General features: G+C 40.2%; 1 protein-coding gene across 1 annotated transcript in view; it reads right to left on the reverse strand.

The window, feature by feature from the left end:
• The window catches only part of cntn3a.1 (contactin 3a, tandem duplicate 1), an 86,889-nt gene that overhangs the window by 47,062 nt on the left and 24,986 nt on the right, over positions 1–14,841 (reverse strand). Inside the window, exons 3-5 of the mRNA XM_026153117.1 lie at positions 13,548–13,680; positions 10,353–10,528; positions 373–468 (exon numbers count right to left, since the gene is read on the reverse strand). Of these exons, the coding sequence (XP_026008902.1) occupies positions 373–468; positions 10,353–10,528; positions 13,548–13,680 (405 nt within the window). The remainder of the gene's footprint in view (positions 1–372; positions 469–10,352; positions 10,529–13,547; positions 13,681–14,841) is intronic.

Raw genomic sequence — 14,841 nt, forward strand, 5'->3', positions numbered from 1 at the left:
AGAGGCTCAATTACTCAGCCTGGCGGGACCCCAGCCGCAGTCAGCCTCTCCAGTCTGTATGCCAAAGATTTTCCTCGCCCCCATTGAAAATCAGGCTGACAGACCAGAGTGTCCCAAAGTAAAAATAACTCACTTCGCTGACTTTAAAAACACAGACAAACAGACAGGGGATCTGAGCTGGAGAACGCAAACACTACTTCCACTTTGTTCAAGTAAAGGAGAAGATAAGGAATCAGAGAGATGATACCACAGTATTTCTACGTTTCTAGTAAAAAAAAGAAAAAAAAAACAGATTTATGTAAGGAGGATATTAAAGGATATTTAAAGAAAATGAAATGAAATGGAAAAAACATTGAGAGCAGTCCATCTTACCTCCAGAGTGGGGGGGAGGGCCACAGAGCAAGACCACTCCTTGACCTTCACGAACCCTCACTGGACTTCTTCTCTGAGTCTTGAAATTCTCCAAGTCTGTTTACCACAACACAAAAGCAATAAAGCAAAAATAATCATTTCATTTTTCATGAAAGCCATAAGCACACAAACACAACAAGTCTGGGTGTTTATAGAGCTAAAAAAAATAAAGAAATGCACTGCAACTCATATATGTGGTTGCTCAATAATTTCATATCTAGTTAGCGCACGGCAAGTGACCAGAGTTTAACGGTGTTATATGATATGCATGCCTGCTGTGAAATACTGGTGGTAGTTTTGCATAAATGCAGACATGGTTCTATAAAGTCCTAAACACTTCTGACTGGAGCAGAAAGCAATTCTTCAAGTATAAGTCACACATGAGTGAATTTAATTGGAACGGCGTATTGTTATCACTTTCTGTGTTTCATCCACTGCACACAGACCAGCAACAATTAAATGACTAAGACTGAAACATCATTTGTATGGAGGCCGATTACTTGTTGACAACCTGCTGAGAGAAAGCAAATAGAGACAGCAATCCTTGAACACTTTGCCTTTTCTTGCCTGCTGCGGCTCTTGGAGATATCGCAGGCGTAGCAGCCAAATACGCAGCTGCCATATAATGACATAATCAAGACTGAATTCAAAAACAGGGCGAAAGAATGCAAAACTGACACCTCCTGTGTGCGAGCACAGTAGGATGAGCGTTCGCAAAATAAAAGCAGAGCGTGATCTTTTCAGACCTTGTGACTAATGGAAAAATTGCATCCAGCAGAATGTTATCACAACTGAGAGCTTTTGTTTCGGTTCACAAATGATTTTATGAAAATCTCCTGTATGGCTTTCACAAATTAATTAGCAGATCATAACTTTTTTTTTTCATTTGGAACAGACAGGTTTAATGGATGCTTCGTGACCATCTTAAACTCAGGATGAGCTATGGTTGACAATTACATGCAGCAACATTTAGGTTCTTTCTGGTCATCCAAGACATAAATACTACCACAAGCTGCTGAGGCAATCTAGAAAATATTATATTATATTATATTATATTATATTATATTATATTATATTATATTATATTATATTATATTAGGCAGTACACACTGTCATATTATATAAAAATAATAATTCATGCTAGTAATCACTGTAAAAATCCATAACAAAATAATAACTATAAGATATAATTTCACTGAATCTCTTCTTCTTCACATCTATTATCTATTTCACACTGAACAGAAACGAAACTTTTAAGACCATTGCAATTTAAAACACTGGTAAGCCTGGAAAAATGACCGTTTCTGGCTGATCCGAAAATACAAGTTTCATCTAATTTTATCGGCTTCACTGAATATATTGAGATTTAGTAGAATCTGAACAACACAACTTCACAGGCATGCTTTTTTCTCAGACTATACAATGAGATAATGGCTAGTGTCAGAATGAAAACATGCCTGTTGCATTAGCAAAGGCATTTGTTTAGGAGACTCAAGGTTAGTTAATCTTGTTTCAGGATGTAGGAATGCACACAAGAGTTATTAGGGGGGTTTTTTAGTGCAGGAACTGGACAAATGAAAATTTTAGTGATGTAGTGATTTTTTTAAATGGACGTGATTACAATCCATCATGAACAGGACATGAAAGTCATGTGGAGTTCAACACCTACATGAGTGCAGACATGAAGCCTTTTTTCACAGCAGACATTTTCAAAGTGTTCTGTCAGACCATCTCTCCCTTCTGCTACACCCAATATACACACAAAAGATCAAGAGCACTGGGATTACAACCAAAACCGTGAGAACATGGCCGCAGGATGCTATTCCGATGCTTCAGGACTGTTTCCACTGCACAGACTGGGATGTATTCAAGGTGCAGGACACTGACAATCGTGTCGCATTGGACAGTTACACCTCCACTGTCTTGGACTACATCTGTTTCTGTGTGGACAATGTAACAACTTGGAAACGATTCCGTGTGTTCCCTAATAATCCACCCTGGATGACACACGGAGTTCAACAACTTATTCGAACAAGGAACAACGCTTTCAAATCCGGGGACCAGGAGGCATATAGTGCTGCCAGGGCCAACCTGAGAAGAGGCATCAAGACTGCCAAGCAGCAGCACAGGAGGCGTATCGAGGCCAGGTTTGAGAACAACACAAACCCAAGGCAGGTCTGGGAGGGCATCAGGGCTATCACGGACTACAAAAGGAGAACACCATCACCCTCAGCCGACAGTTCTACTCTGGCTGAGGATCTAAATCTCTTTTATGCCCGTTTTGACAGGGAGAACACCGACCCTGTCCTGTCCCCTCTCCCCTCAACCGACCCTGCTCCGGTCCTGAGCACTCATGAGCTGAGGCGTGTGTTCCGGAGCATTAACACCAGGAAGGCGGCCGGGCCGGATGGAGTGCTGGGCCGGGTGCTAAAAGACTGTGCTGCGGACCTGGCGGACGTCTTCACCTCTATATATAACACCTCGTTGTCCTGTTCACTGGTACCATCCTGTTTCAAAGCAGCAACCATCGTTCCCATCCCAAAACAGTCAAATGTCACATGTCTGAACGATTTCAGACCTGTGGCACTCACCCCCATTCCCGCCAAATGCCTGGAGAGACTGGTCATTAAACACATCAGAGCTGCTTTTCCACCATCCCTGGACTCGCACCAGTTTGCATACAGGGAGAACCGGTCAACCGAGGATGCGATCGCCACAGTGCTGCACACATTACTGAAGCACTTGGAACACAGGAACACCTATGCACGGCTCCTCTTTGTAGACTACAGCTCGGCTTTTAATACCATCCGGCCATACAAACTCCGTCCCAAACTCCACCAACTGGGACTTAACTCCTCTCTGTGCAACTGGATTGTGGACTTCCTCACTAACCGTAGACAGAGTGTCAGAGTGGGTAAGAACACCTCTTCCACCCTTGTGGTCAACACCGGTGCCCCTCAGGGGTGTGTTCTGAGCCCTCTGCTATACACTCTCTTCACCCATGACTGTATTTCCTCCTGCGCGTCCAATCTCATTGTTAAGTTTGCAGATGACACTACAGTGCTCGGACTTATATCCAACAATGATGAGACAAACTATAGGACAGAGGTGCAACAACTAGAGTCATGGTGCCACGACAATAACTTGGTCTTAAACACCAAAAAGACCAAGGAGATCATTGTAGATTTCCGGAAGAGGGGTCATAACAACCATCTGCCTCTCTTCATTGGCAGTGAGGCGGTGGAGAGGGTGAGCAGTTTTAAATTCTTGGGGGTAACTGTGACCGAGGACCTGTCCTGGGGCAACCATATCACCTCAGTTGTACGGAAGGCCCAACAGCGCCTCTACTACCTGAGGAGACTGCGGAGCGCACACATTCCCAGATCTCTGATGTTGAACTTCTACAACTGTGCCATCAGCAGCGTTCTGACGTATGGATTTCTAGTGTGGTTCCCCAGCTGCACCAAGACCGATCAGCAAGCACTCCAGCGGGTGGTGAAAGAAGCTGGCAGAATTATTGGAACAAGTCTGCCAGAGATCAGTAATATCTTCCCCACTCGCTGTCTGAGGAGGGTGCACAGTATCCTGCGGGACCAACATCACCCTGCGCGCCACCTTTTCCAACTGCTGCCCTCAGGGCGAAGGTACAGGTCTATACAGGCCAGAACATCCAGACTGGCCAACAGCCTGTATCCACAGGCTGTGAGGCTCCTGAACTCTCTGCCCCCCTCTCACGGACAATAACCATATCCAACTTCTTAATAGCAATGAACTGGTCTGCATTGGTGCATCATATCTTTATTCTCTTCCCCCTCCTGCCCCCCCCCCCCTCTTTCTTAAATAGATAACTATCATATCTGATATCATATCTCACAGTACAATAATATTGAATGGGTTGCATTGTTGTATTTTGTCATGTTTCTCAGGTCTTTGTCTGAATTTCTACGAACATTATTGCTAAGGATTGTCTTATTGCATTGGAGTCACACTGGGTTAAATATGTACACTTGGGTTTTAAGGGGTATTTATTATTTTCTTCTTTTTTTGGGGTTGTATGGAAGCCCCAAACGCAATTTCATTGTTCTTGACAATGACAATAAATAAATAAATACTAAATACCAAAACATGGCACAGTGTAAGAATGACTGACCGCGAGCAAAAGAAGGATCCTGATAGATATAACAGTTTTTATGATTTACACCCATGGTTCTCGTAGGGATGATTATCATTCTTAAGACGACAGCGCTAGCAAGCTGAAAAGCAAGGAGCAAAACTTTTACATCTACCTAAACTTCCTACATTATTATAGTGAGAAAGGTAACCAACTATCTGATGACATTTAAAGCTAGACCTGCTCTGATAGCCTCACAGCAGGAGCAGGAGCTTTTAAACCTGCTCTATGTGTGCTGTTTGCACGTACTCACGTACCCTGTGTTTCTGGGTGTTGATTCTTCCAGACATGCTCAGTAGGTTAGGCTCTATTTAGGCCAGAGGTGTGAGTCTGTCTCTGTGTAATTGACTTCACCCTGCCTTTCATCCATTGTCAGCTAGGATATGCTCCAGCTGATCATTCAGAGGATAAAGGTACAATTAATGGATGTTGGATGCCCTGCCAGAGCCACTACCACTGCTGGACTGGACAGTGTATCACAGCAACTTCATTTGCAAATACTTTGAATGATTTGATGCAGTTAATAGTGTGAGGAATCACACATTATTAAAGATAAGAAATATTATAATTATAAAAATTATAACACCCTGTGGACTTGCAATGATATTAAACAAAATGAGCCGTTTTCCTTATAGTTCCTATAATACAACTTTTCGAAATCTTTATTCTCCCACGTCGTAGGGCTTTATTAGAGCACAGCAAGTAATAATGTACCTTTAGGAACTTTTCCCCCCTAAATTCTCTAAAAGTAATGATGAAAATTAAAAATAACATTTTATGGTAATGTCCCGATCACTATAAAATGTAGGTGCAAAACTCTTTCTCCTTTGTAAAGCAGTTTAAATTTCTTTTTCTGAAAGAAGATGTGAAATGTTCGAAACGCACTAGTGTGTCACTTTTCTTGTCAATCTAACTGTGATTTAATTTACCGGCTACACAACGCTAAAAAAAGAACTACTTACTGCATTCACATTGTTAAGAAAATAGTTGTAAGGCTGTAACTGTTGCAAGTATGGTGGATATATAAATATATTCTATTTATTTATAATACTATGTTTCAAAAATTTCTGGGCTCATACATTAGGAAAAAAAAACAGAGGTGCTCAGCTCACACTGGGAGTGAGTCTGTCCTGATCAGTATTCCTTTGGTGTATAGCGGGGCATAAATGAGCTAGACGCACTAAAAGCCAACAATGCCTGACAACCCAAGCTGTTCGGCACCACGTGCATCATCTTATCAAGCCCATCACACTGCACCTCCTTTTGCTTCTCCGTGGCAGGGTTCAGGCTATTTGGAGTGTTTTCAGATCCATGAAATTGGATATGAATTTGCATTTTTGGGCTAACTCTTTCAATGTGACCCATTGTAATGAACAAGAGGAAATTATAGAGAAACCAAAAAGTGAAACTACTCTGTCAGAACTGCAGCTCAATTTTTTTCCCCAGCCATTAGACAAAAGGCATAACAGAGTTTTTATTGTCAGAGAAATTGCACCTACCACCTCACACCTGGATTTAGGATTGCAGTAACAAATGTCACATGTGATGCTGGCAACAAATGTGTCACCCATTTTGCATTTTGACAACAAAGAGCATCTTTAAACTTCTGGAAGACTAAGATGAAATGTCGAGGTAAGATAAAATCCTATTAGCTAACACAATAGTATATGTGATGCAAAGCCATAACATAATGATGTGCCTTGCCAAGATGACTGTTTTTTTTTTTAAATCTTGTTAATGTTGGAGAAAAGATTGAAAAAGGGCGGATTAGTATTTCCTGGTTAAAGTTCCAGATTAGTACATTCAGTGGAGTTTGGCATCACTATCATGTATGAGTCTAGCCAGGTAATAAGTTTGATGTCAAGCTATAAAAATATTATACTGTGTTACCATTTCTCAGCCCATTTATTTACTTTTTAGCACTGCCATTAACATTTAGTTGTTTTTGATGCAATAAATAATATGCTATGTAATTACAGCTTCACACTACAGTAAATAGTTTTATACTGTATGATTTTCTGTTGAAGAATGAAAAAACAGAGCGACTAAAAAATTATTTCAACTGTAGAAAGATGGGTTACTCATCAGTATAAATTCTTTCTATCTAGTTGCTACATAATAAGTGTTCAACTATCTTGCAGACGATGAATTGCAAGTTACCAATGAGGAAACCAAATAAATAACTAACTGCGATGACCACTGCTGTGAAACCGTCATCTTCTCTCATTTTGTCTGCGTCTTTTCTTGCCTCCCCTCCAATCTCTGTTCTCAGAGAAGAATCATTGAGTAAAACCCTAACAGCGTGTGATGCATGACATTTAAGGAGTGATAAACATCAAAGGAGCCTATTTCTCACCGCTGGTGTCTCTTGACAAGTACAACTGTTAAGTGCACATGGCCTTTCTTCTGCAAAAAGAAAAAAAAAAAGAAAGTCTTAATTTTCACCCTTGTCAAAAGCAGTGAAGAAGCCACAGAGCTGATGGAAATAAGAGGAGCAAACAAAAGAAAGACACGGAAATCTTAGAAGCTCAGAGAAGCTGTGAGACTGTGTAAAATGTCAAGTCCTCACTTTTTTTTGAAAAGTGGCAGCACAAAGAAAGGACTGTGAGAAAGTATGAAACTGTTCCATGGGTTTCCAGTTATATTGGCAAAGAAAACATGTAGTGATTAGTGTAACTAGTTGCCTCATAAATATGAAATTACGGTCACAGTTTTGCAGAACAGTATGATGTCACAGTGACATTGAACTATTAAGGCTATTCACTCCATCGACATATTCAATTACACGTCTGTGTGAAAAAGTAATTAGAAAATTCATTCTTGGCGGCTTTTTTTTAAGGTCAGACAGGAAAGCAAGCCAGGTGGAAGCGAAGGTCTGCTTTGTGCCCAGACCATAAAAAAGGAGAGCTATACAGCATCAATAAATTGCTAAGATTTACACTGCTAAGATAAGCTGTTACTGCTGCACAGAATGGTGCAGAAATGGTGCAAAGCCCAGGAAGACAGGCTGTAAGGAAAGTCATTGTTAACTAAGACTGTTTGAGAAGACTGCTCAAAATCACTGCGCCGCTAGCTTACGTAGCATTGCCTTTATGCCACAGGTGGGCTGCCATTTACATGTGGCTCCATTATTTAGGCTTAGTGATTGTATGTGTGAGATTGCTGGTTTGTATAAGCACAGGGGAAGGTGACCTTTGGGTAAACGCATCAGTCTATTTCAAGCGAGGAAGCTGCACATACTTAAATAACTTGACAGACACCTTGATCTCCGAGAACCCCATTCTAATCAATTCATGCTTGAGTTTAAGGAAACATCTGTCACAGATGTGATGAAATTCGCTGCAAGTGCTTCTAAGAATAGGATAAAGTGGGGTCACAGAGACCTTGAGCTTTGGCCACAAAATCTAGGAACTTCATACTTGAGTACAAATTAAACTTTATGATAAAACTTGAAGAAATTCCCTGAAAGACTCAAAAGATATTGCCCTGATGGACAACCTAAAGACAACTCCGGTCAGGGTTATCTCCATGAAGGAGGCATTAAAATAATCATGTCGTATGCAATTACAGACGTGAATCTGCTCAGAAATCACAGGCACTGAGATACAAGGGAAATACATCCTAGATTGCGGTCATAAATACAGCTATTTCACCCTTCATTAAACACTGTGTTACCCTTGTGGCTCTATAAGCAGCAAAGAATCTAGGCAGCACCATGTTCCGTCTTCAGGACACACATTCAATACACTTTGCTTCGTTTGCAGGCCTTGCAATCTGTTATATAACGTTGCATCTTGCATCAGTGGAAATCCTTTCACTTACATAAAAAAAAAACATCCCTTGGGGATTAAGAAACTTAATCTGGCTCGATCACCAACTAAATTATTCCTTCCAGCACTCCCAGCAGGCAAGCAGAACCTTTTAAACGTGAACTGTGTATTGTCAACAGGATCAGGACCCTTTTCTACTTTTAGAGATTTAAGCCCCTACCAGATGGTAACAGAAACTGTTACATCATCCATCTTTCAAAGGATTAAAAATGTAGGCCAGCTCAATTATTATATATGCAATAAACTTCCATGAAATACAAATTTGATGATATTAGAACCATTAGATGGTGCAAATCTAAGACTTTAATCTTGTTCACCAACAACAAAGACTGATTGCATTGTTAAAGAGAGCAAAATATTCAATTAGGAGAACTCTGCCGTCACTGTTCTGGATTTGTTTCAGCGGCAGTGCCTTAAAGCTCTGTGTGCAACGTTTATCTTTATATTCACTCTGTTCACGCCATTACCTGGTCTTTGTCTGCTGAAGTTATTAGAAGAAGGAGTGCAATCCCCTTGATTTCTGAGAAAGCATTTTCAGCAATTCTGAGTCACAGTCTGTTACAAATGACATGATGCTGACTTTCATAACAGACTGCTCCTCTGTGAATGATTCCCTTGACCTGAAACCCACTCAATCACACAGCACACTTAATTAAGTTAAACCAAGAGCAATAAATAAGATGTACGACACATCACCACTGATGCTTGTCCTCATCCGTTGACAAAAGCAGCAGGTCTCAGGTCAGGCCCGGGCGATGGATGAGACCAATAACAATGACATACAGTTCAAGCCTGTCCCCAAAAATTGATAGGAAATGTGAATATGATCAACAGCCCACTGGCAACTCAGCACACAGATTTGCTCTATATGCTGAAGATTTAATGCTGCTTTGCGACAAAGAATTGCCAAATAGTTGCAAGATGAATATCTCTGGTGCTCTCCCGCCAAGGATCATCACTGTGTCTACTGTGGCAGAGAAACAGACATCAGAATCCAATCTAGCCGCACCATCTGTTCCCAGATATCAGGGTTGTCATTTGATATGGGCTGCCCATCAAGAGTGGAGGACTCAAGTTCACCTTGCCACGAGAGATGCCTTAGACTGTGGTCTTATAAAATGTGATGGATAAAAGCCGTAAAGAATCAGCTATAAGGGATCTGTCAAAGCCCACAACGCGACTGCAGTCTTCATCACAGCAGTGTGAGAAGTTTAGAAACACCTAGCAGAGTAAACACTAGCACTGGAGCTTTAATCAGGGTCAAAGGATTCAATCATGAAAGGACATAAAAAAAATGGCCCATTCATTTGGGTTTTCAATTAATAATTTCAACATTATGAGCCTGCTGTCTCTTGTTGCTGGCTGTTTTTGTTAAAAAAGCTCAGGTCTGCCAACAAACAATTTCCAGAGAACTCTACTGGGGCATTATACTTTTCAGTGAACCGCAGGGTCTGATGTTCAATGAAGCTTTTACTTTTCTAAGGCAGAATAGACTGAACTAAACTCAAATGAAGTGAAGTCAAATCTGAGTGACCTTAACACAACAGAAGAGAAACAATAAAAGACTAAAGAATATAAACTGTTGACAAATGCTGAATTAAAGGCTTTGTTGGACGTAACCATGCCAAAGTTGCACCCGGTATCCTGCAGCTTTCTTATAAAAGTACTCTACCAAGGAGTGCACTTCTACTCACAGTATATATGCCATACTCACAAGGGTGTTATAGGATCAACAAGCAGGACCGGCTAAATTACCTTTTTCAATCTACGTTCTCTTATTAACTGTGAAAATAGCACCTACATTACTCACAGCAAATCCTGATTGCCAGATTCAGCTGCAATGTTTGGGCAGAATCCAAATTGTAGTCTTCAGATCCAACCTCCACTGAGTGAAACGACTAGCAAATCCGGACACGAAAAAAAACTGCGAATATACTTACATGCAACATGAAGGCTGGCCTCTCTGCTCACGATGGTGCCGAAAGAGTTCGATGCCATGCACTGGTAGATGCCGACGTCCTCCTGTTTATTAAGATGTGCGATGTGTAAGTTTCCTCCCATGAGAGAGTAACGAGACCCCGGTCTGGGCGTGATGAAAGAGTCGTTTAGCTTCCACCTGTGAATGCAAGCACACGACGCATCACAAAACCCTTTGTAAAATAATTTGATCTGCATAATAATGTCATGCACATAAGAAGAGTGTCTGGTGATAAGATTATGATAAAGTCACAGACTGTTAGGGATTCAGAAACAAAGCCATATGCATCCATTTAATTCATACTGGATTAAATAAATATTAAAAGAAATGACAGTGACTGATGTTTGCTGCAGGAAACCTGAAAACATATACTTAAATGAGAAGCAATCATCAACAGTTATTTCAAACAGCTGTTTATTTCTATGTCTTTCAGTTCAAATGCTTCATGATCATTTTTTTTCTATTCCATTTATTCCACAAGGAACATGATCGACTTTCAATATTTAAAATCTTTGGGCGACTTAAGTTGATTTGCATAATTAAGGTTTATGTACTAAGAAACCTGTCGAGTTCATGATGCATCACATGACCATTACCTCCTCAATGATTGCAAAGACTTCAAGGTTAAGTTTCCATTAAGAGTATCCCCTAAATGTTCTACAATCGATGTTTTGCAAAAAAAAAAAACAGACCCAAAGGATAAAATTGTTCCACTCTGTTTCATAGCTACTTTTACATTTAGATAAATGTGGTCAGTTTAAGAGTTGATGATGATGGTTTTTGCCTTATAGTCAGCCAATGCTAGTGTACACAGGGCACTTAGAGTCAGGAGAATAACTGAGAAAAAATAGGTATTAAAAAATTCTAATAATGCAGAATTGCAGATTTGATTAGATGATCACAGCTCGCAGAAAGAAGGAAGTTTGAGGTTTCTATTTTAGACTTTCTTGCTACGGACAGTGTTAAGGATTAAGGCAAACGGAGAGAGGGACACCACTGAAGGAGCGAGGGAACGGGGCCATATGCAGCAGTGCGGCGTTCACCAGCAGATATGTTGGCTGGACTGATTAAACGATTTGTTTTGCAGCTAGAACAGAAGTCCAGATGACACAAATTTAGGGGCCACGTGACATCGTGATAGCTTGGTAGTTATAGACAAGTTAATTTGTCCTTGATACCTTGAAACAAACTTTCAACATGTGGCATCTTAAACCTCACGCTAAATCAAAACCACCGCTAGCTGGCACACGACAATAACAGGCCGTAACAATGCCCCCGATATGTCTGTCTAAATATCAGCCCCATCATCAAAAGAGATATCACAGCAGCTGTCATCAATCTGGAAATCAGTTACTGATGTGGTGTACCAACTGCCACAGTTGGTGGCACCTGCTATAATTAAAGAACTAATTAAAACAAAATTTGATTTTATGTGAATCCAGGCGTGCCCTCAGAACTTAAACTAAGAAGGGCAGAACAATTTGCAGATCTGAACTCGTAAACGAGTTTTCGTTTAAAAACTAAAATGACCAATTGCTTATTAAGTATTCCAGCCGATCCAAGTGATAACATCTTGTACATTCATTTCAATTTGTATCCATTAGGCATAACACCAAGGATCTTCAAGCTACATTAACGCCCGCATATGCTTATGTATGAGGGATCATTTTGAGCTATTACACATTAAATGCTTGGTTTTTGCGATTTGTATTTAATTACCCTGCCAGAAAACAGCTATGTAGCCCCATTTGATAGATTATAAATTAATAGCTTATGCGCTTGATGCACTTTAAAGTAAATCATTGCTTCTCATTTATTTTAATTTGTCAACATTTTAGAACTGTGCATTAATTTTTTTTTTAGCACTGGGACTCCTCAGCTACACAGGGTATGTGTACTGAACAAAGACAACCTGCAGCAACTGTTTACTGCACCTCAATCCGTCAAGCGATTTGCATCATGTTTATCATAGTGATAACCTCAGATCAGATGCCCCGTGGCAGTGTCTGTGCATCTTTACCAGTGGGACTGTAAAGAAAGCCTACAGCAGAAAGACAGTTTCTGTCATATTATTCCTATTGTGTGAAAGAAACTCCATTAATGTGTCGCTCTATCACCCAGTCTCAACAATGACATCAGAGAGGTGGTGCTTGACTCTCTTGATCTTTTCACTGGTCAGGGATAGCAACGACAGGAAGCTCTTTCACTGAACTGTATAGATCAATGTCAAGCTGTCAATGGTAAATGGACTGATTCTTATATAGTGCTTTCCTATTCTCCTGAAGCTCCCAAAGCGCTTTACACAACATGCCTTATTCACTCAATCATACAAGCACTTTTTCTATGCTCAAGTGTTTTTTTGTCTAACATTCACACACATTCACACACCAGTGGATGCATTGGAGAGCAAGTTGGAATCAGTATCTCAAGGATATTTGGCATGCAGACTACAACCACAAACCTTCTGCAGATTGTAGCTTCTACCTTCAGTCTACCTCCTGAGCTACAGCCACCCCAGAGCAAATATACAAAACACCTGCAACTAAGGGCAGTTAATTAATAATTAATATTTTACAAAGAATGAGCAATGACATCAAATCAGTTTTATTAAGGCGATAAATCCTTTTACCATAGATTAATATAAGCCTTATTATTAATGTTATGTTGCTTTTGAAGTGAACTATTTGAATGACAAAATAGAGCAGCCAACACTCGTGTGCTTGGTTAACAAGCTGCATTTATAAACTGTATGGCTGTGATGCAAGGACCTCTTAATTAGGGCTAAGTAACAGATTAATAGAATTTCACTTACCCAAAGTGGAACATAGAAATGGTTTTTCTATTAGATTCTATTAAAAAGGCTCCAACAGGCACAAACAGCACAAAAATACAAGCGGTCCAACTCAGTTACTGGAATTTACTGGAATTAGGGGAGATGAAGCTTAGGAAACTGTAATAAGCCTGTACTGGCTGTGACTGAGAGAGACACAAATGTGTTATTGCAGGAGGCAAGCATCTACAAATCACAGTGGTCACAGTTTATAAAAATAAAAAAAATATCCATACTGTACAGTTTTTAAGAAAATTTCTGGCTACCTTTTCCGTCTCTGGAATATTACTTGGGAAGCATGCATAAAGCCATGTCTGCAGCTGTTACCTGTAGAAAGGAGGTGGGTGTCCCTGGGCCTCACAGCTAAACACCACCTCCCTGCGACTTTCGCCAGAACGAATGGGAAACACCACACTGCCAGGTTGTTTGGTAAACATGGGCCTCAGCAGGACTCCGCTTCCTGGGTGAAGAACCAACAAAACTAGATCAGCTTTGATGTCCTGCTAAACTGAAAACCACTTTGCACAGGGTTTTTTTTTTTCTGCAAGCAAGTGGATATTGAAGTCCTAGCGAGGGAGCGAGGGAGGAAAATTCTACGCAGGAGAAGCATAAACAGTACGCATTTCATGCATGGATCTTTCGATCATGTGAGTAGAACTTGCTTGATCCCTGCAGTACTGCATAATCAGCTGGTAACCTTCATAAAACTTTAATGCAAACATCTGAAGGTACAGACTTGTCAAAAACAAACCACACTGCCACCACACTTAAATTTAATTTAAACCCTTCAAACCTATTGCAGCCTTCCCAGGGGATGTCAGCCAATAAAAGATCTGAAGTAAAATGCCATAACAAACACTTAATTTGAATCTTTCTCTCTCATTTGACATGTCAAATTGTACCCTCGTAACTTAAAGTAAAAGACTCTCTGATTTCCAAAGTTGAGAGGGAGGAAATATTTGAGGGTGTGAGTGTGCTTTTACACATCACCTTGAATTACACTTTAAAGTATTTGTGCACTAATGCACTGTGTTGATGGTGGAGAACTGTTACAATACTCATTCCTTATGTGTTGCTTTATATGGACGAAACACCCAATACATATATATTAATTACAACAGTGTATTTAAATTCCTGGAGTGATAATAGAGAACCTTGATTAAAAAAAAATTTAATACAAGAACAAAAAACATAGACAACAAGGACAGGAGCATGTGTGACATTCGTTTCCTGGTTAATTACTAAGGTACAACAGAGATTACATGTTATTCATCAAAAGCATAAGAGTGATTCCTGTGGTAGTCAGTGCTTCATTACAATAAACATTTCTTTTTAAGGTGGAAGGGGAATTCATTTGTGTTTACCACAAAGCATTTGCATTTCAGTAATGGCACAGAAGTTGGAATATTTCATCATTAGGGCAACTAATCTGTATGAGAGACAGGTATCATCCTCGCGTCTCTGGAGTCCTGGGAGTACTCAAGATTCAAAATAACTCTCTGAAAGGGTGGAGATGTTTGACAAGGGACCTCATTGTTCCTTTCTGCAAGCATAACCCTTCAAGAAAGTTACACAGAACAAAAGGCTGTCTAATTATAATCTTTGTTACATGTAGCATGTC

Source organism: Astatotilapia calliptera, chromosome 20, assembly GCF_900246225.1.
Source record: "Astatotilapia calliptera chromosome 20, fAstCal1.2, whole genome shotgun sequence".
NCBI lineage: Eukaryota > Metazoa > Chordata > Actinopteri > Cichliformes > Cichlidae > Astatotilapia > Astatotilapia calliptera.